Consider the following 27509-nt stretch of genomic DNA (forward strand, 5'->3'; position numbering starts at 1 on the left):
ATATTTGTAACATTCATTTACATATTTTACTAAAATAAATACGGCAACACTGTGATGCGGTGCTTTGAGGAAGAAAATATATTTTGTTAGGTTAGAGTGTACTAAATTGGGTATTGCCCAAATAAATATATTTATAATACTACAAAATTTACTTTATTTATTTCACATATTTTAACTTCAATTCATGTCAAGAATTAAGTAATGTTACATCTCTGTACTACACCCATGGACGTAATTCCAATGTTTATAATACTTACGAATGAAATGACAGTTCCGGATGTAAATATCCAGTTTTTCTGCATACAACACAGTTACGCACCATTATTACACTTAACTATTAAATAGTCTTCAATTCTAATTTAAAATATATTACCAAATTCACTAAAATGTCACAAATAAGGAAATTGTCAACTCAAAGGTAAACAGTACAACGCCATGTTCCTTTTCCTCAAATCGCTATAATTACGATTGGTTGATATTACCAGTGATGCCAAGTTTTACAAATAGTTAGGATATCGGAATATATTTTCTTTTAATAAATTAAAAAATAATTTTTTCCTTTTAATTCCTTCGTTGCGAAATGAGTATATCTAAAAATAGTTTATACTAACTAGATAATACATTTTTATTTATAAATTAAAAACAAATGTTAAATAGCATTATTGTTTGCTTCCTGACAACTTACTATCATCCTTTTTGTAATTTTTCCATGATTTGAACATAACGAAACAATACAATAATTTACAATGTTTAGTTTTTTGAAGTGAGAACTTCTTTAGCGACGTTATGCACTTCTTTTTTGATGTATATATATATATATATATATATATATATATATATATATATATATATATATATATATATATATATATATATATATATATATATATATATATATATATATATATATATATATATATATATATATATATATATATATATATATATATATATAAATAAACTCCTGGACAAAATTAACGCACCACTTTAATTAATCTAAATATTTACAATATGAACACAGAATAGAACTAAGTTACATTGAAATAATAATAAACACCTACAAATAAGTCCAACATGACTTAAATAAGTCCATCATGACCTTAATTTGCCTTATTGTTTCTTTAAAAATTTGTTTTTGCTGGAAATGCGTAAATAAGCTAGCATAACTCCAAATTACAAAAAGAAAAAAAAAATAGTAAAGTAACACCATAAAATGCATTTGGATCTACATTAATACCGTGTAGGCCCTCCTCTACTTCTTATGACTGCATTTATGCGTCGAGGTATGCTTGATATCAAATGTTCAACAAAAGCTTGCGGAATATTCTCCCATTCTTCAATAACGGCAATGAGATGGTTGTGATTGGCAATAGGGAGTCTACGACTTCGAATCTTTTTTTTGAGATAGTCCCATAGATGCTCTACAGGATTCATGTCCGGAATGTTAGGTGGCCACTCTAATAATGGAATATCAACATAATTTAGGTAGCCAATAACCTGTCGAGCCACATGAGGATGAGCGTCGTTTTGCATGAATAAAAAATTAGGTCCAAGAAACGGAGCAAAAGGCATTATATAAAATGGTCGATAATAATGTTGTCTAAGTAATAATGGGCATTCATAGACCTCGTACGTATGGGGACCAACTCCGTACAAGCTTCAAAGCAAATTCCCCCCCAAAACATTTTAGAGCCATCACCAAAAGGTACTTTAGGAGAGATATTGCAGCTGGCAAACCTTTCTCCTCGCCTTTGCCAGACACGCTCACGACCATCTGGAGCTTTTAGGCTTACTCTAGTCTCATCGGAGAAAAGAACTCATTTCCAATCACCGATGGTCCAATTTTGATGCAATCTTGCAAAATTCAATCTCTGAACCCTGTGTTCTCTGGTAAGTAAGGGTTTTTTGGCCGGTTTCCTGTTGCTCAATTCTGCTTCATGTAAACGTCTTCTAACTGTTCGAGATGATATCGCGACATTTCGAACATCTGCTAGTTCATTTTTTAGCAAATTGCTGGTGACTCTTCTATCTCTGAGAGCACATTGTCTCAAAAAACGATCATAACTTGATTAGTGCAACGTTTTCGCCCTTGCCGTCTTCGATGCTACGACCCTGTTTCATTATATCGCCTTACCTTGCGACTGATGCTGGAATGATGTCTTCCTGACAAACCTGCAACGTATCGCATTGAATATCCTTCATCGAGGAGAGTCGATGCTCGCACTGGCTCCTCCATTGACAAATTTCTTTGGCGGTTCATTTTTTTATTTGATTTTTATGCAAATGAACTTCCAAACATGCATATGATGAAAAATATCACAATAAAAAGCTTGTTTGTCACAAGCACTTTGCTTTAATCGGCACTTTTAATGAAAAATTTAACTCACTTTTAGTCTAAAACGAAGTTTAATACAAATTATTCTTAAAACAAGACTATTATTAGCTTACATAACAACTGTCACTGTCAAACAAGGTCCATAGGCAACTTGTCGTACAGTAAATTATCAATAAATAAAAATTATTGAGAAAAATATGAGTGGTGCGTTAATTTTGTCCAGAATTTTATATATATATATATATATATATAAATATATATATATATATATATATATATATATATATATATATATATATATATAAATAATAAATATATATATATATATATATATATATATATATATATATATATATATATATATATATATATATATATATATATATATATATATATATATATATATATATATAACGCAAGTATATGATGCACGCAACACATATATAATACATAGCAATTCTTTTTGGATGGGGAAAAAGCATTGAATTCGCGACCGTCACCGCTACCGCGAGATATATTATGTATACATATATGTGTATGTATACATGTATGAAAGAAGGAGGAGAAGAAGTCATCAGGTACCTAAAAATACTTTTTAATAAATGCCTATTTGAAGAAAACATACCAAGGGAATGGAATACTGCTAACACAATATTAATACACAAAAAAGGGGACAATACAGATCTGAAAAATTATCGTCCAATATCACTACTATCACAACTTTATAAAACATTCACAAAAATAATTACAAATAGATTGACAACAAAGTTCGATGTATATCAACCAGTAGAGCAAGCCGGATTTAGAAAAGGGTTCAGTACATGTGACCATCTTCACACACTAAAGGTCCTAATAGAAAAAGTTAACGAATACAATTTACCAATCTGTTTAGCATTTATAGACTACGAGAAAGCTTTTGACAGCATAGAATTATGGGCTATTGAGGAAGCACTGGTCAACAGCAGAATAGATTCTAGATATAGGATATTAATACATAATATATACCAACACGCTGAAATGGTAGTCACGATGGATAACGGAATGAAAACGAGGCCAATAAAAATCAACCGAGGAGTAAGACAGGGAGACACCATATCTCCAAAACTATTTACTGCCGCACTTGAAGACATCTTTAAATCACTAAATTGGGAAACGAAGGGATTGTCGATAAACGGAAAGTATTTAAACCATCTAAGATATGCAGATGACGTAGTACTAATAGCCGACAGCTGGAAAGAACTGAAGACGATGATCGATGAGCTTCATACGGAATCCATAAAAAAAGGACTGAAAATGAATCTGAGTAAAACTAAGCTAATGTCGAATAAAGATGATCAACCGACGATAACCATCCAAGGAACAAAAGTGGAACATGTAGAAGAATATATATATCTGGGTCAGAATATCAAGGTAAACAAAGAAAACCAAACTACCGAAATAAGCAGACGAGTAAGAATGGGATGGGCCGCATTTGGAAAACTCTCATACATACTGAAAGACAAAAAGATACCCCAAAACCTTCGAACCAAAGTGTTCGATTCTTGTATCCTTCCCGTTCTCACTTACGGAGCTCAAACCTGGACATTCACAAAAAAGAACATGGACAAGATTCAAAAAACTCAGCGAGCCATGGAACGACAGATGCTTGGTATCTCACTAATAGATCGGCAAACGAACGAAGCAATCCGGAACAAAACAAAAATAAAGGACGCCGCGAAACAAGCAGCTAAATTAAAATGGAAATGGGCTGGACACAACGAACGTCTCGAAGATGGTAGATGGAACCAAGAAGTCGGAAACTGGCGACCGTACGATGCGAAGAGACCAAGAGGAAGACCTCAAATGCGCTGGAGCGACGATATCAAAAGAGTCGCAGGACCAATGTGGAAACGCCTAGCACACAACAGGGATGAATGGCGAGAAATGGGAGAGGCCTTTATTCGACAATTCGGCTAAAAAAAAAAAAAAAATATGTGTATGTATATACGGCGGCTCTCGTGCGCCAGCCACGCTCTGCGCAGAATCTTATTGTCTGCACGAGCTAGCCGGACTAGCTGCCGGCAAGCAAAGCGCATATATACTATATATATTCTATAGTTTTTTCGGCTAATGGTTGGAAGGATAAAGCGAGATGTTTTGCCAATTTCTGAGTGGGGCAATTTCCAACACTCTCATTTCTCGTTCCATAAGACTTAGCGACAACAATCATAGGTCATCCGAAATTAATTCAATAAGGCAAACACTCTTACAAAACGGCTACCACAAAACCCAAATCAATAAGGGCATTCAAAAACATCTAAATCCCATTCCATCCAAAAAAGAAACCTTGCCGCCGGATCAACCCAAAAGCTTTCTACCTTTTATTAAAGGTGTCACTGACAAGATCAGTATAACTCTTCTTTCTCTAAATATCAAAACCATCTTCACTACTCACTCCAAGTTGTTCAATCTCGTCAGATCCATAAAAGACCAAATCCCTAATGAAGAGCATGGTGTCTACGAGATACCTTGTTCCAGTTGATGAGCTATAGAAGGCAAGGTAGTATTATTTATATTTTTAATATTCTGCTTTTATCTCATATCAGGAGCAAAGCGAAGATTTTTGTGGTTATTTTACTGCCTCCAGGTAAAATAAGTATAATAATTGTATTTTATAAAAAAAAAATTTCTATTTTACAGGGTACTACCACATAAAATATTTTTTTTATTACATTTGATTAAACTAATTTTAAAAATTTAAGGAGTGGTAAATAAATAGAAAATTTTAAAAGCAAAAAAGAAATTTATTATAGATTTTATTGTGAAGACACGTGGTCGGGTTTATAGGATAGGTTAACTTTGAGAGTGGAGGTTAGGTTAATAATGAAACACCTTCTCTAGCTATCGTGTCTAGATTCAGAATGGTTTTATTTATTTCCTCTTCCTTAAGCTGGATTTTTACAGATCCGATATCCGATGACACGAAATACGAAATTTTTTTGTACGAATATATTTGATTGTCGTATCCGAAATTTTTTGACATATTATGTGTCATATATATGTATCATGTGTCAGATAATTGAATGGATTAATATTTATTTCAATTAACTGACAATAAATGTTAGCTGTTTTGTTTGATATAATTTATGTATACAAATTATATTTATCTACGTTCTCGTCGTTTTTGCCTCACATAGTGTAGAAGACCTAAAACCAATACTTTATTCATTGCATTAATATAACAATTAGGTCTTTGTTCTATTTTAAATATATTTCAAATAGTAAACATAAACAGTCGACAAAAGTAAGGCTAAGGTTTAAGTTAGAATGTCAACAATGTCAAAATTCATCCGATTTTCGTGCAAAAGTTAAAATATTTTTAACTTCTTCCGATGACTTTTAATTTCGTACGAAAATCCCACCTGTCATTTTTCAACCAATGAAATTCGCTGAAATCGCCTTTAAAGGTGGATTTTCACAGGTCCGATATCCGACGGTACGATGATACGATATAAATTTTAGCGAATTTCATTGGTTGAAAAATGACAGGTGGGATTTTCGTACGAAATTAAAAAGTCATCGGAAGAAGTTGAAAATATTTTAACTTTTGCACGAAAATCGGATGAATTTTGATATTGTTGACAGTCTAACTTAAACATTAACCTTACTTTTGTGGAGTGTTTATGTTTACTATTTGAAATATATTTAAAATGGAGCAAAGACCTAATTATTATATCAATGCAATGAATAAAGTGTTGATTTTGGGACTTCTACACTATGTGAGGCAAAAACGACGAGAACGTAGCCGGCGTCGCCCAAAAAGATTTTGGGTTAGACCAATTTTTCAAAACAGAAAAAATCAAGGGGCTTACCACAATCTTCTTCAAGAAATGCGCCTTAAGACAGTGAAAAATATTTTAACTACCTAAGAATGTCAAGCGAAACGTTTCAAGAACTGCTAAAAATTGTTGGGCCAAAATTAACAAAAACATACCATACTCATGAGCCAATATCTGCCGGTGAGAGACTTGCCTTGACATTAAGGTAAATTTTATTCTTATATTTCACATATAATATATAATTACACAAATATTTTAGATTTTTAGCCAGTGGAGATAGTATGGTGTCTATTTCATATGCATTCCGTATTGGAACTTCAACAGTGACACATATTATTAGAGAAACTTGTAAAGTTATTTGGGATTATTTGAATGAAGAAGTGTTGCTTAAACCGACTCCAGAAAATTGGCTACAAATTGAAAATGATTTTCTAGATAAATGGCAGTTGCCACATTGTGTAGGGGCAATGGATGGCAAACATGTTATTATTCAGGTAAGAATATCCATTTATAAATTCGAACATCTTGTAAACAATTGTGTTATGTTATAGGCTCCACCAAAATCTGGTTCAACTTATTATAATTATAAGGGAACCCATAGTATTGTGTTATTAGCAATGTGTGATGCAGAATATAAATTTACCTTACATTGGTAGATATAGGAAGTGAAGGAAGGCATAGTGATGGGGGTGTACTTAAAAACTCAAATATTGGGAAACTTTTATTTAACAATCAGCTAAATATTCCCGATGCTGTGCCACTGGTGGATGATGAACCAGTAAATTATTATATATGTGCTGATGAGGCGTTTCCACTTTCACCCAATATTATGCGTCCATATGCTGGACGTTTTCTGCCTTTGAACAAGAGAATTTTCAATTATAGGTAGGATTTTTACAAAAAGTATTTTAGGTTTTTTAACTGCAAAAAAACTTCATTTTCTGCAGAATTTAACAAAAATACGGGATAAAATTATATTTCATAAAAATTATTACTAGGAAAACATTAATTTTTAGATTATGCAGAGGTCGCAGAGTTATCGAGAATACATTTGGGCTCCTAGTAGCAAGATGGCGCATATACAGAAAGCCCATAATAGCATCTGAGTCAACTGTAGTAGCAATAGTCCAAGCTACAGTTTGTCTTCATAATTTTCTTATGAACTCCGAAAAAATATATTTTGGGAATGCAATAATTGATCGGGAAGATGAAAATGGAGATTTAGTTGAAGGTGATTGGAGAGGAGAAGATAATCAAAATATTTTATCAATACAGAGACTAGGAAGCAATATGTACAGTAAAAATTCAGAAAAAATGAGAGCAATGCTAACAAACTATTTTATGGACGAAGGAGCAGTTTCTTTCCAGTGGAACAAATAAAATTTTTGTACAATTGTTGAATAAATGTTTTGTTAAATAATGCTTTTGAATTCAAACATACAATAATGATCGTTGTTTGATTTTTTACAGTAACAAAAATATACAAATTCTAATATTGTTCTGAAGCTATTTTCTTGTGGCATTTGGAAGTAATTAATATTTAAAAGGGAATAAGCCACAATTAATTAATGTTTAATTTACTAATGTTTGTATTTTGAGAATGATTTCCGAAGTGGAAATTGAAAAGTCAATAAACATACTTTAACCTTTAATTGTGGATTATTCCCATTGAAATATTAATTACTATACAAATTCCAGTAAATGTAAAGAGATCAAATAATTTAAAATAAATAATCAAGGTTTAAAGTTTTATTCTTAAAAATAAAATTACACATGTTATATAAAAAAAGTGAAATATGTATTTATAAATAGTCTTTTGCTCCTTCAAAAGTCATGCTTAGTAGTTTTATTTCCAAACAAGTTCTTTCTTTTTGAGGCATGACACTTAACAAATCTGATATTCTTGAGCATATCGGGTTAACAGGTGCTGGTGATGGTACTGTGGGTGAAGGTGCAGGTGCATTAATTTTTTGTAAAGTATCTATCAAAGCTACTTCAATATTATCATTTTTATTTTGTTTGACAGTGTTATGTATTACTGTGTCAGTATCAGAAGGTAAGAGATGTTTTGATTGCACTTTAACATTTGATACCATTGGTTTATAGCCAATGCTATCATTTAAAAATGATAAATAATCATAGTAAACCCACTTCTTTTTTTTCTTAGCGCTAGATCCACTCGGTGTATACTCGCCTTTCAATCTAATATACGTATCGCGGAGATTTCTCCATTTTTTTTGTCAGATATTCAATTGAAAATTCAGGATTGCTACCAAACTCTTCAAAAATTTCTGTCCAGAGCTTCTCTCTTATACCCTTTGACCTTTCTTGGAGTGCCATTCGACAATCCCATAATGCAGGTCTTGCCTGCACGCACTGAATTAGTAGTTCCTCTAAAGGCACTTCTTCCTGTCTCACTTCACATTCAATTTCCTAAAACAATTCAATTATTAACATTAGTTATAAACTTTTAGTTTTAGGTACTTCTAACAATAACTCACATGTGTATCCTCTTCAAACGAATAATTTGACGAGTCCATGATATTATAGCTCAATTTTCGTTGATAAAACTGTCTGTGTCTGCTCCTTGCTCCTGTTCAATAACAAAACAGCTACCATCAGAGTATATATATTTTTTTATATACTATCATGTGCATTTATTTTTATTTGACAGTTCATTGAAATAAATATCAATCCATCCCCATGTGATCCCCATCCAATAATCTGACACACGACATAATATGTCAAAAAATTTCGGATACGACAATCAAATATATTCGTACAAAAAAATTTCGTATTTCGTGTCATCGGATATCGGATCTGTGAAAATCCACCTTAAAGCTGGATTTTCACAGATCCGATGACACGAAATACGAAATTTTTTGTACGAAAATATTTGATTGTCGTATCCGAAATTTTTTGACATAATATATGTCATATATATGGATGGATTAATACATAGATAGATAATATATAATTTCAATTAACTGTCAATAAATGTTAGCTGTTTTGTTTGATATAATATATATTTATATTATATTGAGCTACGTTCTCGTCGTTTTTGCCTCATATAGTGTAGAAGACCCAAGAGCAACACTTTATTTCATTGCATTTATATAATGATTAGGTCATTGTTTCATTTTAAATATATTTCAAATAGTAAACATAAACACTCCACAAAAATAAGATGAAGGGTTAAGGTTCAAGTTAGAATGTCAACAATGTCAAAATTCATCCGATTTTCGTGCAAAAGTTAAAATATTTTTAACTTCTTCCGATGACTTTTAATTTCGTACGAAAATCCCACCTGTCATTTTTCAACCAATGAAATTCGCTGAAATTTATATCGTATCATCGTACCGTCGGATATCGGACCTGTGAAAATCCACCTTTATCCTTGCACCTGTCCGTCACGTCACTCTTACAATGTTACCAACCCGAGTGCGTTCCGAATATTTACTTATTTACATACATCACATTATTCTAATTACTGACAGAAAACAATATCACACAAAATTTAAACGAGAAATAAAAAGCGTCCCTTAGCAAGAATATAAATAGTCAGCAATGTCAGTGTTTGATCAGAGAGGATAAAGGAGATGAGCGTAAGTAGGATTGGTCAAACAACAGGTATGGCCTGCAGCATTCAAAAACACAATATATTCTGCTGTCATATAGTCGTCTTACTGTATGATTGTAGTCAGATTGGAAGGGTGCATGACAGGTGGGTCCAAGCCTTTAACAATAAAGCCTGTCTCCAGGATGAACTTCTATTATAGTATCCATTTTTCAGGAAACATCTTAAACAAATTTCACACTCAAAGGTCCTTTCTGGTATATATTTTCAAGTGTCCTTTCAAATTATTACTCTGAGAAAACTGCTTAAAACAAATTTCACATTTGTAGGGTTTTCCTCCAGTATGTACTATCAAATGACTTACCAAATAACCTTTCTGGGAAAACTGCTTGAAGCAAATTCCACACTTTTAAGGTTTTTCTCCAGTGTGCACTCTCAAATGATTTTCCAAATGACTTTTCCGGAAAAACTGCATAAAACAAATCTCACATTCGTAAGGTTTTTCTCCAGTGTGTAATCACGAATGTGTTTTCAAATTACTTGCTTTACTATTGATTAAGACAAATCTCACATGTTTAAGTTTTTTCTCCAATGTGTATTCTCGAATGTGTTTTCAAAGTACTTACTTGATTAAATCGCTTAAAACAAATCTCACATTTGTAGGGTTTTTCTCCAGTATGCACTATCAAATGACTTACCAAATTACCTTTCTGGGAAAACTGCTTGAAGCAAATTCCACACTTGTAAGGTTTTTCTCCAGTGTGTACTCTCGAATGTGTTTCCAAAGTACTCACTTGATTAAATCGCTTTAAACAAATCTCACACTTGTAAGGTTTTTCTCTCGTGTGTAACATCATATGTCTGTTCATAGTACCTGTATGAGAAAAGTGCTTAAAACAAATTTCACACTGGTAATGTTTCTCTCCAGTGTGAACCTTCGTATGTTCACTCAGACTACCTCTTCGAGCAAATTGCTTAAAACAAATCTTACACTTGAAGGGTTTTTCCCCAGTGTGCACTATCAAATGACTTTCCAAATGACATTTCTGATAAAACTGCTTAAAACAAATCTCACACTTGTAAGGTTTTTCCCCAGTATGTACTCTCAAATGTGTTTTCAAATGACTTGCTGTAGTAAACTGCTTAGAACAAATATCGCACTTGTAAGATCTTTGTCCAGTCACAACTTTCATATTTTGATTTAATGTTTTTTCTTGAGTGTGTTGACTCGTAGAATTTCCTTCATAAGATGAATGGAATGAACCTAAAATATAAACTAACTAGAATATAAATATTTGAGAATAAGGGAAAAATAATGTAAAACCACTGCAATAGAAAACTATTAATATTAAAAAATTAATATTAAGCTCACCAGGCTTCCGGGTTAAACCGCGTCGATTATCACTGCGCCGACATCCTCTCTGACGTCTTCATCAGGGCTTCCTGTGTCTCAGTCTCCTGAGCTGCCGGAGATACTACTACGCTGATCACTACACTACTGATTAGTGATCAGTGTAGTAGTATCTGAGAGCGCAGGAGACAGACCTCGGAAGCCCTGAAGAAGACATCAGAGAGGATGTCGAAAGCTCGACGTAGTGATAAACTACGCGGTTCAATCCGGAAACTGGGTGAGGTTAACATTCATTTTTATAATAGTATTAATCTTAGTTTTAGGTTTAATTGTATTAACCGCAGAAATCATTGTATATATATATATATATATATATATATATATATATATATATATATATATATATATATATATATATATATATATATATATATCTAAACAACACAGTTTATTAGGGCTGTAGTCAGTAGGTTTGGCCGGGATGTTATAGAAACACTCTTTTGACTTTTGGTCGAGCTTTCGGAATTCTTTATTCCTTCTTCAAGACACTGTAATTAGAAGAAAGTGTAAATATTTACAACATATTTCAAATGGTCATTACAACTTACTAGTCGTTGAGATTATTTTTCTAAAGCTACGACACTCAACATTAAAAGCACACATATAAAATATAACATTTAAAATAAAATAAATATTTACTTTTACATATACACACCGTAATACACCTGCATACAAAACATGTTGCATACTATCAAGACAGGTTTAAGATACTACCTCCATTAATATAATAGCAAGAACTCCTAATTACTTTTTAATTACACTATTTTTGTTTTTTTTTCTGTTCTCTATGGATCAGTCAAAACACACCATGAAAAGATGTCACTAACAAAATTTTAAAATTTTAACTTTTCAACTAAATTTTAAAATGTATATTGTCCATTATTTTAAATGTTATATTTTATATGTGTGCTTTTAATGTTGAGTGTCGTAGCTTTAGAAAAATAATCTCAACGACTAGTAAGTTGTAATGACGATTTGAAATATGTTGTAAATATTTACACTTTCTTCTAATTACAGTGTCTTGAAGAAGGAATAAAAAAGTTCCGAAAGCTCGACCAAAAGTCAAAAGAGTGTTTCTATAACATCCCGGCCAAACCTACTGACTGCAGCCCTAATAAACTGTGTTGTTTATTTATATCATCGACAGTCAATAATATCCAGTATTTCTTACATACATATTATATATATATATATATATATATATATATATATATATATATATATATATATATATATATATATATATATTCAACTGAGAATATTTGAGCGCAAAATACTAAGGAAGATATTTGGACCAACCCAATGCAGCGATGGTTCGTGGAGAATTAAAATGAATCACGAGCTGGATGAACTAATGCAGAGCGCAGATATTGTCAGATTTGTAAAGTCACAAAGACTAAACTGGCTTGGTCACCTAGAAAGAATGCCAGATAATCGAGCTGTAAAAGTAGTCCAGAGATGGAAGCCCCAAGGAAACAGAACAAGAGGAAGGCCCCGTAAAAGATGGATAGACGACGTAGAGAGGGATCTTAAAACCATGAACATCAGGCAGTGGCGAAGGAAAGTATCCGACAGGGCAGAATGGAAGAACATTGTTAAGCAGACCAAGACTCACAAAGGGTTGTAGCGCCATTAGAAGAAGAAGAAGATATATATATATATATATATATATATATATATATATATATATATATATATATATATATATATATATATATATATATTAGATATTGTTGTGATTTGCTTATAATTGTAAATCTACTTATATAGTCTGAAATGTAATAAATTTATCTTTATCAAACAAATCAAAAGCAAAGAATATCTCAGGGCTAAAAATAATTTTTATTTTTTTTTATTAAAACGTGGCTTCAAAGTATCTTCTGCTAGTTCCATTTAAGAAAGATGAATAAAAGGAAAAAGAAATAATAGACAATCAATTCTGATATTAAAACAATTGTCCTTTATTTTAAAATATATCCAATCAATTTAAAATTCCGTTGAGGATAAATCTTACACCATACACTATAAATAGAATAAACAAATAATCAATCATTCATCAAATCACACATCCCTTAATGATCAATAAAAATTAAACACACATATTTCTAAATCAAATATCTCTTAATATAAAAATTTTAGAAATAATTATTGGTTCCTGACTTCTTGCCTTAATTATAAAAATATTGCAAATTACAAACAATTGACATGAATGTTGATAGATGGTCGTTATAGAATGTCTTTATAGAATTTATTTAAACTCAAAACTTTGGTTTTCAAACAGACTATTTTCCCTTGATTCTGCTTGGATTGTGCCCTGACCAGATTGCAATGTACTTCCCGGATTCTACCAATTTCCCTGCTCGCTATTCCGCCTACTGTTTCTTTTGATAATAAAAGAAAAAGACGAAGAGTATGTGAAAATGTCGTGATGTCTTTACCACAACCTCCAAACTCCAAGACAAGCAAACTGCTTCCTCTCAGACACAACGAAAATATATTTGTTTGTACTTACAGTAATGCCTCTATTTCGACTGGAAATGTAGCACAATACTTTATATTTTAATAAAAAATAAATAAAGATCATTTAAAGTTTTTTCATTAGGAAAATAAAAATATTCTTTGAAAAGTATGAAAGTTACTAGTGTAAAAATTTGCGCCTGTCATGTAACAACTTACCCAATTGGGGAATAATTTGATACAATTTGCAAGATTAAAGTAAGAGTGCCTCTTACACCAATTTTTATGAGTTGTCTATTTTACATATTGAATGCACAAAAAAATAAAATGGCACTCAAAACCACCTGAAGGAAAAATATTTTTTTGTTGGAATTATAGAGTTACATATTTTTTTGATCATTTTTTTTGTTTATATTATTTTTAATCAATGATTGTTATTCTTTTTTTATTGTATTTTTCGAGAATAGAGACGTCTGGTAACTAAATACATATATTCGTTAATGGCATATAGTTGTATTTTTTCCACCCTATTCCCAAAGCTAAATATCTAAAACATACAGTAGTTGTGCTTACATGGACATATCTGCGTATATCTATATGTGGTAAATACGTTCCACATATAGATATATAAGAATGATACTAATAGTATTTTCATGTGATCTTTTAATCAAGTATTTGTTAAAAACTGTCTGGCGCAGTTTTTACATCCAAAAGGTCGGTCTCCAGTATGTCTTGTCATGGGAACTTTTAGATGAGCATTTTGTGAAAAATTTCATCTACAAATAGTTTTTCTCCAGTGTAGACTCTCAAATCTATTGTTAAATCACGGCTTTTTGAAAACTATTTGGTACAAATTTTACATACAAAAAATTATCTCCAGTCTACATTTTCATATGTACCTAATTTTAAAGAATAACCGTGAAAAAACTGGTTGCTGTATATTTGACATTCAAATAGTTCTGTTTGAGAATGTGTTTTTAAATCTTTATTTGCTACAAACAGTTTGCTGCAAATTTCACAAATGGTTCTTCTCCAGTACAAATTCTCAAATGTATTTTTAATCAGAACGAAAACTCTTTGGTGCACATTTCACATCAAAATGGTGTTTCACCAGTATGTACCACCAGTATATGTCTTTTTAAATAATCATGTCTTCCAAACTGTTTTGTGCATATTTTACACGCAAATGGTTTTTCTCCAGTGTGAATTCTAAAATGTACTTTCAAGGACGACCTTCGCGAAAACTGTTTGGTACAAATGTCACATCTAAATGGTTTTTCCCCAGTATGAATTTTAAAATGTATTTTTAAATTAGAACTTTTTGAAAACTCTTTGGTGCATATTTCACATCGAAATGGTTTTTCACGAGTATGCACCACTAGAATATGACTTTTTAGGTCATCATATCTTCCAAACTGTTTTATGCATATTTTACATGCAAATGGTTTTTCTCCAGTATGAATTCTCAAATGTATTTTTAAATTAGAACTTTTTGAAAACTCTTTGGCGCATATTTCACATCGAAATGGTTTTTCGCCACTATGCATCACCAGAATATGGTTTTTTAAGTCATCATGTCTTCCAAATTGTTTTGTGCATATTTTACACGCAAATGGTTTTTCTCCAGTATGGATTCTCAAATGTATTTTCAATTCAGAACTTCGCGAAAACTGTTTGGTACAAATTTCACATCCAAATGGTTTTTCACCAGTATGCAACACCAGTATATGTCTTTTTAAGTCATCATGTCTTCCAAAACGTTTTGTGCATATTTCACATCTAAATGGTTTTTCTCCAGTATGCACCACCATATGGCTTTTTAGCAGACGTTGTGCCGCAAACTGTTTTGTGCATATTTCACATCCAAATGGTTTTTCTCCAGTGTGAATTCTTAAATGAACTTTTAAATTAGAACTTTTTGAAAACTCTTTTGTGCATATTTCACATCGATATGGTTTTTCACCAGTATGCACCACCATATGTCTTTTTAACGTACCTTGTGTTACAAACTGCTTTGTGCATATTTCACATCCAAATGGTTTTTCTCCAGTGTGAATTCTCAAATGAACTTTTAAATTAGAACTTCGTGAAAACTTTTTGGTGCAAATTTCACATCGAAATGGTTTTTCACCAGTATGCACTGCCATATGATGTTTAAGATTACCATTTGTAACAAATTGTCTATTGCAAATTTCACATGTAAAATGTTTTTCAGAAGAGTGTATATTCATATAAACTTTGTGTTTAGTTTGTACAAATTGTTTCGAGTGGGTTTTATGTATGATAGATGTTTCTCTAGTATGCTCTATCATATGTCTTCTTAAACTTATCTTAACTGCATACTTTTTAAAACAAATTTGACACGCAAAAGATTTTTCAACACTTTCAACTTTCCTACCGTCAGTGGTACATTGGTTCAATTGGTTAGTTATAACATGATTTTTTAATTCGTTGTTTTCATGAGGTCTATCTTCATATTTGAAACCTAAAATCGTAGTAATCTATTAAAATAGCAACTCAAAGAGAAACAAAAACATAGTAATTTAGAGGAAGGTGAAGATAGAAAGTTAATTTTCTGATTTTGAGAGAAATTACATATTACAAAATTTTCAGTGCACTCCAAGTTAAAAATTTGGGAAGGTCAAAGCTTATTCCCCCAACAGTCAACCTTGGCAGAATCTGCGTAAGAACCTGAACTTTAAGGGGCTACTTCTTCTTCTAGTGCCGTCTTCACTAATGAAGATTGGCTATAACCATTGCAAATTCGTCTCTATCTTCTGCTTTTCTTAAGAGCGTCTGTAAGTTTAACCCTGTCCAGTCGCAAATGTTTTTCAGCCAGGATATTTGTCGTCTACCAGGACCCCTTTTTCTTTCGATTTTACCCTTCATAATCAGCTGTAACAACTCGTACTTATCACTTCTAAGTATGTGCCCCAAATATGCTGTCTTTCGCCTTTTAATGGTGGCCAAAAGTTCTCTGTCTCTTAGCATTCTGTGCAACACCATTTCGTTCGTAATATGATCGGTCCATGGTATCTTCAAAATTCTCCTAAAAAGCCACATCTCAAAAGCTTCCAGTTTTCTCATTGAGTCAACATCAACAGTCCAGGCTTCGACACCATAAAGAAGAATAGAGTGGATATAACATTTTACCATCAGATATCGGATTTGCAGATTGAGTCTTTTGATATCTGGACTAAGATATGCATAACATAACATCGAACTATCTTATAAGATATTAATCATGATAATAATATGAATATCTTATAATAATCATCTTCAGATTCGAATATCACCCGGTGACTTCTGTTTATTCGTTTGGTAAGTTGGGGTGACTACTATTGGTTAGTTCATTTTTACATATGTCATTGTGGTTATACAAGTGAACAAGACAGCAATGAAACCTGTGGAACTCCTTGTTGGATTGAAAATTATTGGGAATATATTCCATTAATTTTAACTATACACCTGAATCTTTTGAGAAAACCATTAACAAACAATAGTAACAAAGGTGAGAAGTTTGTTTATGACAAATGGAGTCGAAAGCCTTCATGACATCCAAGAAAACTCTGACAATCTTAAATTCTTGTAACCTTGCTGCCTGTACATTGGATGTTACGGTACTATTGAAAGATGATGGATTGTTGATGATTTTTCCTTAAAACCTAACTGGTCTATTGGAATATGTTGGTTTAATTCCTCATATAATCTTCTTTGGATAATTTTCTCTATTTTCCTATAATTTTTCCTATTACTCAAAGAAGAGTGATCAGCCTCTAATTTTGAAGTATTTTGGTTTGTATTAGGTTTAGGAATAATTATTACAATACCTATCTTCCATTTATCAGGGAAGAAATGATTTATTATCCTTACAAATACAACAGTCATATATAATATGCTCCTTATTTCCTTATAATAGGATCTAGTTGCCTAAGGATTTTAGTAAAATCTTTTCCTGAAGCTTTGTCATATTCATCTTCTGTGATGATCTAAAGAGCACTCGGATTACAATTATTCTCATAAAAATTTCCAAACCAATTATCCACCTCATCTAAGGCATTTCTATCAAAATTACTGTTCTCCGTAAATTTGTATGTTTCTTGAAAGTATTTTGTAAAAGCATTACATTTTTCATTATCCAGATTATATGACTGGTCATCATAAGTTCTGAAATTTGTTGTCTAAATGATTTATGTTAGTTCGTTAAATTGTGATTTTAATTGATATGCATCATTGATTTGGATCTGCATGAGTAACTGTCTCTTTAGTTTAAGTAGAGATAAAATAATAGGTGGAAGATTTTAATTAAAAGGTAATTTCTTTTGCTTAGTTGAGTTTTCTATTATTAATTTGGACAACATAGTATTGGAATTTTTAATGTAATTTTGACATTTAATGTAATTGTATGTAATGTAATTTTTGGTAAAATTGTGATTTCACATTAAAAATTTTTAAATTATTATTGGATGTTTTTCATATTTGGTCCCAATGAAGATATAGTTCTCCCTTTTTGATGGTAAAATGTTTTTTTCTTTCATATGGTACACAGATAATTATATAGTCTTTATTATTTTCTGACAATGGTAAAAAACTCGGAACTTTTAAGCTAATTGATGAATCAATCTACTGTTAGGTTTGTTAAATACCACATGACCCAAGTTTCCACACAATAACAAAAGGTATAAGTTGATTTTTAGATTATAAAAGAAATAAATAATTAACGATTTTACTTATTTGGCAATAGACAACCATACCTACAAATATGCCTCCACTTTTTCCTACCTAGGCTCAATAATAAATGACAACAACAACATCAGTCAAGAAATACAAGCATGGATTCTTAGCAGTAATAAGTGCTTTTATGCATACAAAGACTTAATGAAAAGTAAGTTACTGAATTGTGAGTCTAAGCTTAGAATCTACAAAACAATAATTAGACCAGTGGTCACATATGGATGTGAAACATGGACCCTCTCAACCACTGATGAAAATCAACTGAGAATATTTGAGCTCAAAATACTAAGGAAGATATTTGAACCAACCCAATGCAGCGATGGTTTGTGGAGAATTAAAATGAACCACTAGCTGGATGAACTAATGCAGAGCGCAGATATTGTTAGATTTGTAAAGTCACAAAGACTAAACTGGCTTGGTCATCTAGAAAGAATACCAGATAATCAAGTAGTCCACAGATGGAAGCCCCAATGAAACAGAACAAGAGGAAGGCCCTGTAAAAGAAGGATAGATGACGTAGAGAGAGATCTTAAAACCATGAACATCAATCAGTAGCAAAGGAAAGTATCCGACAGGGCACATTGGAAGAACATTGTTAAGCAGGCCAAGACTCACAATCGCTTGTAGCGCCATTAGAAGAAGACTTATTTGGCAATTTTCAAAGCAACAAATTAATTTGATAAATTTTAAAACACGCCATAGTAAAACTTTTTAATGTTTTGAAAGACAAAATTTTAAAGTTTATTTCAAATATCTACCTTTTTAACAGCAAATAAAAGTTCGTAGTTTGTGTAAAAACTAGAAAGAATTTTTGTCAATAACTAAAAACAGTGAATTCTCCACAGAAAATATGCAGGTTTTCTTTCTATACGTATATATTATTCAAAAAAACTTGGCCAAATATCTACTTTATCCTAAACTCCAACTAATTTCTCGGAATTGACAAAATTTACGTTTTTATTTACTTACTTTCATTTTCTTGAAGGACACAAACCATATCTTCATTGTCTTTTATTTCTAACTTTAATGGATATTTCTTATAGTTTAAATAATCAAGTTTATTATCAATCCCCCGTTCCTCCTTAATTTCAGTTTGAAAGGTATTTAGAAGAGCATCATCTAATTCATTATTATCTATTTCTATTTTACACGTATTTTCCATCACTTCTTGTTTTACTTCCATTTGATTTGTATAATATTTAGAATATAAATATGTCAATAATACGTCAATACTTAAAAAGAAGCCAAATTATTATTCTATTGCTGAATTGTTTTTTAATTTGATTGTCATCAGAGTCACGGAACAACGTTGTTCCACAGTATAGACAACTTCGGTGTCAGAGTAATAGTTGGTTATGAATCATGGTACAATGAATACACATGTATATTCATTGTACCATGGTTATGAATAGTTGGTAATAGCATGATACTATGACCACAGTATAGACAACAACTATCTATACTGTGCTATGACTAACAAGATAGGATCTTCCCGTAGCACAAAATCGGTTGTGTTCGCTCATGTCGTCATTGGAGAGCAGAATTTGAATTCTTGTTAAAGTTAAATGGGATTTTTATGCATTCTGTGATAAAATTATTCAATTAGCAAAATAATACTATTAAATAAAGGTTTAATAATTACAGTAATCGTACACAAAAGGATATCTCCAAACTATTTATTAAAGATTATTTATTGACACATACAAAAAATTGACATTACGAACGTGCAAGTCTCCAATTACGTCACGACTTATGCGCAATATCTTATCTTCTTAATCATAGTATCATGGGTAATAGTATAGATTGTCATTAGTCATTGTTCCTAATCTATGTACTTTTCACACAGCGTTGCCTAATTATCGGTTTACTAGAAAATGTACTATTTTCATACAGCCAAGTCCAGTGTTTTTAAAAGTTATAGAAGCGTTATAGTTCTTATCACTGTTTTTTTCAGTTTCAGTGCTTCATTTATTTCCACTGGCATATGCAGAATTATTCTGGAATGCAAATGACATAAATAGCATGAGCAGAACCACAAGCAACAGGCATTTTTTATATGAGAATATAAAAATAGCAACAAAAAACATTCAAACTATTTCATCTTTATATGCTAAAACTAAATATCCTACAGATAAAACAAATGTAGTATATATCATTAATAGTACTCAGTGTGAAGTTGTGTATGTTGGTGACACCGGGAGAAATCTATCAAATCGTAATATTTCCCACAAGAGTGATTGTAGAATAATAAACCATCTTGTACTTTGGCAGAACATGTAATTGACAAAGACCATATATTATGGATTTTGATAAATTTGTTCATTATGATCAAAATTTATTTTTTTTTTGTTTAAAATTTTTTTTGATTACCTTTCTACTAAAAGAATACAAAAAGTAAGAGAAACGAACATTGTTCTAAGCTCAAAATGTTCCTTTTGAGTTTTTCTATGATAATTGTCTATAAATTAAGCTCTAAAATGAAACCACAGTATAAACAACATACTGGGATGAAACTTTATAAAGCGTATTTGCACGAGTAGAAGCCAATCTACGATCAAAAAGGCCTCGAAAAATACTTATTTTCCACTAATATCTCGAGTTCTAATCATTGGATTAAAATTTAGTAAACGATTTTTCGTAAGTAAGTAAGAATTTCGAGTAAACGAGCCATTTTCCTTGTTTTTTTTTTCAACGAACAAATTTTATTTGAAAATTTTTTTATCTTTAAATTTTTGAGTTAGAGGTTTTTTTTTTGGTTCACCCTTAATCGAAATAAAACAAATTTCAAACAAAATATACACTTTTAATTTTCACGAAATTTTCAGCAAATACAAACATCCAAGTGGAAATTTTTCTCACGAACCGTAAGATGTAGCAAAATTCTGAGTATGGCAGAAGAACGAGCGGCCAATTTTAAGTAGGAAATGTGTATCCGCTTGACTCTCGGACCAAAATTGACGCCAATATAGCCGATTAACGAAATTTGATAAAAATCCAATTTTCTACAGTTTTTTCGATTTTCCGGCAAAACAATGCATAATTTCTGGCCACGTATTTGGATTTTTTTAATCAGCAAGACACCCTTAATACAAATAAATCAAATTTCAAACAAAATATACACTTTTAATTTTCACGAAATTTTCAGCAAATACAAACATCCAAGTGGAAATTTTTCTCACGAACCGTAAGATGTAGCAAAATTCTGAGCACGGCAGAAGAACAAGCGGCCAATTTTATGTAGGAAATGTGTATTCGCTTGACTCTCGGACCAAAATTGACGCCAATATAGCCGATTAACCAAATTTGATAAAAATCAAAGGGTACCCCCTTGGAAAATTTTTTCCAAATTTTCCAGAAAAAAAAATTTTGTTTATTGTTTTGGTACATGCACTTGGTCCAGCTTATTCCAAACATGTGTTTTTTTCTGATCCCTTAATCCCAGTTTGCCGGAAAAGAGGAAAAATCGAATTAAAAAATCTACAGTTTTATCGGTTTTCCGGCAAAACGGTGCATAATTTTTAGCCACATGTTTAGATTTTTTTAATCAGCAAGTCACCCTTAATCGAAATAATCCAAATTTCAAACAAAATATTCACTTTTAATTTTCACGAAATTTTCAGCAAATACAAACATCCAAGTGGAAATTTTTTTCACGAACCGTAAGATGTAGGAAAATTTTGAGTATGGCAGAAGAACGAGCGACCAATTTTATGTAGGAAATGTGTATTCGCTTGACTCTCGGACCAAAATTGACGCCAATATAGCCGATTAACGAAATTTGATAAAAATCCAATGGTCTACAGTTTTTTCGATTTTCCGGCAAAACAATGCATAATTTCTGGCCACGTGTTTAGATTTTTCTAATCAGCAAGTCACCCTTAATCGAAATAATTCAAATTTCAAACAAAATATAGACTTTTAATTTTCACGAAATTTTCAGCAAATACAAACATCCAAGTGGAAATTTTTCTCACGAACCGTAAGATGTAGCAAAATTCTGAGCACGGCAGAAGAACAAGCGGCCAATTTTATGTAGGAAATGTGTATTCGCTTGACTCTCGGACCAAAATTGACGCCAATATAGCCGATTAACCAAATTTGATAAAAATCAAAGGGTACCCCCTTGGAAAATTTTTTCCAAATTTTCCAGAAAAAAAAATTTTGTTTATTGTTTTGGTACATGCACTTGGTCCAGCTTATTCCAAACATGTGTTTTTTTCTGATCCCTTAACCCCAGTTTGCCGGAAAAGAGGAAAAATCGAATTAAAAAATCTACAGTTTTATCGGTTTTCCGGCAAAACGGTGCATAATTTTTAGCCACATGTTTAGATTTTTTTAATCAGCAAGTCACCCTTAATCGAAATAATCCAAATTTCAAACAAAATATTCACTTTTAATTTTCACGAAATTTTCAGCAAATACAAACATCCAAGTGGAAATTTTTTTCACGAACCGTAAGATGTAGGAAAATTTTGAGTATGGCAGAAGAACGAGCGACCAATTTTATGTAGGAAATGTGTATTCGCTTGACTCTCGGACCAAAATTGACGCCAATATAGCCGATTAACGAAATTTGATAAAAATCCAATGGTCTACAGTTTTTTCGATTTTCCGGCAAAACAATGCATAATTTCTGGCCACGTGTTTAGATTTTTCTAATCAGCAAGTCACCCTTAATCGAAATAATTCAAATTTCAAACAAAATATAGACTTTTAATTTTCACGAAATTTTCAGCAAATACAAACATCCAAGTGGAATTTTTTCTCACGAACCGTAAGATGTAGGAAAATTCTGAGTATGGCAGAACAACGAGCGGTCAATTTTTGGAAGGAAATGTGTATTCGCTTGACTATCGAACCAAAATTGACGCCAATATAGCCGATTAACCAAATTTGATAAAAATCCAATTTTCTACAGTTTTTTCGATTTTCCGGCAAAACAATGCATAATTTCTGGCCACGTATTTGGATTTTTTTAATCAGCAAGACACCCTTAATCAAAATAAATCAAATTTCAAACAAAATATACACTTTTAATTTTCACGAAATTTTCAGCAAATACAAACATCCAAGTGGAAATTTTTCTCCCGAACCGTAAAATGTAGCAAAATTCTGAGCACGGCAGAAGAACAAGCGGCCAATTTTATGTAGGAAATGTGTATTCGCTTGACTCTCGGACCAAAATTGACGCCAATATAGCCGATTAACCAAATTTGATAAAAAACAAAGGGTACCCCCTTGGAAAATTTTTTCCAAATTTTCCAGAAAAAAAAATTTTGTTTATTGTTTTGGTACATGCACTTGGTCCAGCTTATTCCAAACATGTGTTTTTTTCTGATCCCTTAACCCCAGTTTGCCGGAAAAGAGGAAAAATCGAATTAAAAAATCTACAGTTTTTTCGGTTTTCCGGCAAAACGGTGCATAATTTTTAGCCACATGTTTAGTTTTTTTTATTCAGCAAGTCACCCTTAATCGAAATAAATCAAATTTCAAACAAAATATACATTTTTAATTTCCACGAAATTTTCAGCAAATACAAACATCCAAGTGGAAATTTTTGTCACGAACCGTAAGATGTAGCAAAATTCTGAGTATGGCAGAAGAACGAGCGGTCAATTTTATGTAGGAAATGTGTATTCTCTTGACTCTCGGACCAAAATTGACGCCAATATAGCCGATTACCGAAATTTGATAAAAATCCAATTTTCTACAGTTTTTTCGATTTTCCGGCAAAACAATGCATAATTTCTGGCCACGTATTTGGATTTTTTTAATCAGCAAGACACCCTTAACCAAAATAAATCAAATTTCAAACAAAATATACACTTTTAATTTTCACGAAATTTTCAGCAAATACAAACATCCAAGTGGAAATTTTTGTCACGAACCGTAAGATGTAGCAAAATTCTGAGTATGGCAGAAGAACGAGCGGCCAATTTTATGTAGGAAATGTGTATCCGCCTGACTCTCGGACCAAAATTGACGCCAATATAGCCGATTAACGAAATTTGATAAAAATCCAATTTTCTACAGTTTTTTCGATTTTCCGGCAAAACAATGCATAATTTCTGGCCACGTGTTTAGATTTTTCTAATTAGCAAGTCACCCTTAATCGAAATAATTCAAATTTCAAACAAAATATAGACTTTTAATTTTCACGAAATTTTCAGCAAATACAAACATCCAAGTGGAAATTTTTCTCACGAACCGTAAAATGTAGCAAAATTCTGAGTATGGCAGAAGAACGAGCGACCAATTTTATGTAGGAAATGTGTATTCGCTTGACTCTCGGACCAAAATTGACGCCAATATAGCATACTAACCAAATTTGATACAAATCCAAGGGTACCCCCTTGGAAAATTTTTTCCCAATTTTCCAGAAAAAAAAATTTGCTTAATGTTTCGGTACATGCACTTGGTCCAGCTTATTCCAAACATGTGTTTTTTTCTGATCCCTTAACCCCAGTTTGCCGGAGAAGACGGAAAATCGAATTAAACAATCTAGTTTTTTCGGTTTTCCGACAAAACGGTGCATAATTTTTAGCCACATGTTTAGATTTTTTTAATCAGCAAGTCACCCTTAGTCGAAATAAATCAAATTTCAAACAAAATATACACTTTTAATTTTCACGAAATTTTCAGCAAATGCATACATCCAAGTGGAAATTTTTCTCCCGAACCGTAAAATGTAGCAAAATTCTGAGTACGGCAGAAGAACGAGCGGCCAATTTTATGTAGGAAATGTGTATTCGCTTGACTCTCGGACCAAAATTGACGCCAATATAGCCGATTAACCAAATTTGATAAAAATCAAAGGGTACCCCCTTGTACAATTTTTTCCAAATTTTCCAGAAAAAAAAATTTTGTTTATTGTTTTGGTACATGCACTTGGTCCAGCTTATTCCAAACATGTGTTTTTGTCTGATCCCTTAACCCCAGTTTGCCGGAAAAGAGGAAAAATCGAATTAAAAAATCTACAGTTTTTTCGGTTTTCCGGCAAAACGGTGCATAATTTTTAGCTACATGTTTAGATTTTTTAATCAGCAAGTCACCCTTAATCGAAATAATTCAAATTTAAACAAAATATACACTTTTAATTTTCACGAAATTTTCAGCAAATGCATACATCCAAGTGGAAATTTTTCTCCCGAACCGTAAAATGTAGCAAAATTCTGAGCACGGCAGAAGAACAAGCGGCCAATTTTATGTAGGAATTGTGTATTCGCTTGACTCTCGGACCAAAATTGACGCCAATATAGCCGATTAACCAAATTTGATAAAAATCAAAGGGTACCCCCTTGTACAATTTTTTCCAAATTTTCCAGAAAAAAAAATTTTGTTTATTGTTTTGGTACATGCACTTGGTCCAGCTTATTCCAAACATGTGTTTTTTTCTGATCCCTTAACCCCAGTTTGCCGGAAAAGAGGAAAAATCGAATTAAAAAATCTACAGTTTTTTCGGTTTTCCGGCAAAACGATGCATAATTTTTAGCTACATGTTTAGATTTTTTTAATCAGCAAGTCACCCTTAATCGAAATAATTCAAATTTAAACAAAATATACACTTTTAATTTTCACGAAATTTTCAGCAAATGCATACATCCAAGTGGAAATTTTTCTCCCGAACCGTAAAATGTAGCAAAATTCTGAGTACGGCAGAAGAACGAGCGGCCAATTTTATGTAGGAAATGTGTATCCGCTTGACTCTCGGACCAAAATTGACGCCAATATAGCCGATTAACCAAATTTGATAAAAATCAAAGGGTACCCCCTTGTACAATTTTTTCCAAATTTTCCAGAAAAAAAAATTTTGTTTATTGTTTTGGTACATGCACTTGGTCCAGCTTATTTCAAACATGTGTTTTTTTCTTATCCCCCAACCCCAGTTTGGGGGATAAGGCCAATCAATAATGGATTCAAGATATGATAATATATCTGAAGATAGTGCTTCCGAAGATGAAGAAGTTTTAAAAGTGTCAATGAGTGAATTAAACGGGTCAATAGAGGAAGGAAGTGCGCTTAATGCGACAACGGACTACGATGGTATTGATAAAACGGTAGTAACTTCCGATCATGATTTTAAAAAAGTGTTAACAGAATTTGTAAGTGCAAATGAAAAATTTTTAAGTGACTATAAAAACCAAAGGGATATTATTTTAAAAAAACTATCCAGCTATGACAGGAAAAAAAAGAGGGCTCAGCAAAGTTTACAAATTTTGAACCAAAAAATTGCTACATCCAACAAATTATTAACAAGTATTCATTCATTGTGCGAGTGAAAAGGTAAAACCAATACTTAGGATTTCAAGACTTGTTCAAATTTAATAGTGAAATTTATTTTGTGAGTGATAATCAAAAATCAATGTAATTTAATCAATCAATGTAATTTTTATTATAGAGTTTAATATTTATCTAATGACAATATAAGCTACATATCTTCCTTGATGTATTAACTGTTATAATTCCATATAAAAGACAAAAAGACTTTTAAGGGTCCTATGTGTTTTTATAAAAAAACACATAGTAGCCCTAAAAGTCTTTTTGTCTTTTATATGAAGTTATAGCTGTTAGTACATCAACAAAGATAAAATATTGCTTTGTTTTCAAAAGAATACAAAACTTTTTTAAACTTGAACTGATTTATTTTGTAAGCGATAATCAAAAATCAATGTAATTTAATTATTATAGAGTTTAATATTTATCTAATGACAATATAAGCTACATATCTTCCTTGATGTATTAACTGTTATAATTCCATATAAAAGACAAAAAGACTTTTAAGGGTACTTTGTGTTTTTATAAAAAAACACATAGTAGCCCTAAAAGTCTTTTTGTCTTTTATATGAAGTTATAGCTGTTAGTATATCAACAAAGGTAAAATATTATTTTGTTTTCAAAAGAATACAAAACTTTTTAACTTGAATTGTTTGGGTTTGTCACTAAAAAAATAAAAATATACACAATATTCTGCCTTTTATTTTCTTAGTACCTAGGTTAAAAATTATCTGTTTGATAGACTCAACTGATAAAACATGAAAAATACATATCTTCCTTGATGTACTAACTGTTACAATCTTATATAAAAGACAAAAAGTTTTTTTGTCTTTTATATGAAGTTATAGCTGTTAGTACACCAACAAAGGTAAAATATTGCTTTGTTTTCAAAAGAATACAAAA

At 31.7% G+C, this 27509-nt stretch overlaps 2 protein-coding genes across 3 annotated transcripts in view; both read right to left on the reverse strand.

The window, feature by feature from the left end:
- Positions 1 to 637, reverse strand: part of LOC140442726 (uncharacterized) — a 33217-nt gene extending 32580 nt beyond the window's left edge. Inside the window, exon 1 of the mRNA XM_072533710.1 lies at positions 258 to 637. Coding sequence (XP_072389811.1) covers positions 258 to 322 — 65 coding nt within the window. The 5' untranslated portion in view covers positions 323 to 637. The remainder of the gene's footprint in view (positions 1 to 257) is intronic.
- A 7261-nt stretch (positions 638 to 7898) lies between these two features.
- Positions 7899 to 19650, reverse strand: LOC140443900 (uncharacterized). Of its 2 annotated transcripts, none has more exons than XM_072535417.1 (2): positions 19302 to 19614; positions 7899 to 10994 (listed from the first exon to the last, which is right to left on the reverse strand). In XM_072535417.1, the coding sequence occupies exons 1-2, from the start codon at positions 19513 to 19515 to the stop codon at positions 10306 to 10308; spliced, it is 903 nt and encodes a 300-aa protein (XP_072391518.1). In that variant the 5' UTR covers positions 19516 to 19614; the 3' UTR covers positions 7899 to 10305. The 2 variants fall into 2 exon arrangements, with proteins under 2 accessions (XP_072391518.1, XP_072391511.1); XM_072535410.1 differs by lacking the exon at positions 7899 to 10994 and adding an exon at positions 12926 to 16083 and having other exon boundaries at positions 19302 to 19650.
- Positions 19651 to 27509: the final 7859 nt, after the last annotated feature.

This window comes from Diabrotica undecimpunctata, chromosome 1 (genome assembly GCF_040954645.1).
Source record: "Diabrotica undecimpunctata isolate CICGRU chromosome 1, icDiaUnde3, whole genome shotgun sequence".
In the NCBI taxonomy this organism is placed as follows: domain Eukaryota; kingdom Metazoa; phylum Arthropoda; class Insecta; order Coleoptera; family Chrysomelidae; genus Diabrotica; species Diabrotica undecimpunctata.

Coding starts and splice junctions, on each gene's coding strand:
- LOC140443900 (XM_072535410.1), bottom strand. CDS start 19,515: ATGGAAGTAAAACAAGAAGTGATGGAAAATACGTGTAAAATAGAAATA. Junction 16,084..19,301: donor TGTCCTTCAAGAAAATGAAA/GTAAGTAAATAA, acceptor CTACGATTTTAG/GTTTCAAATATGAAGATAGA.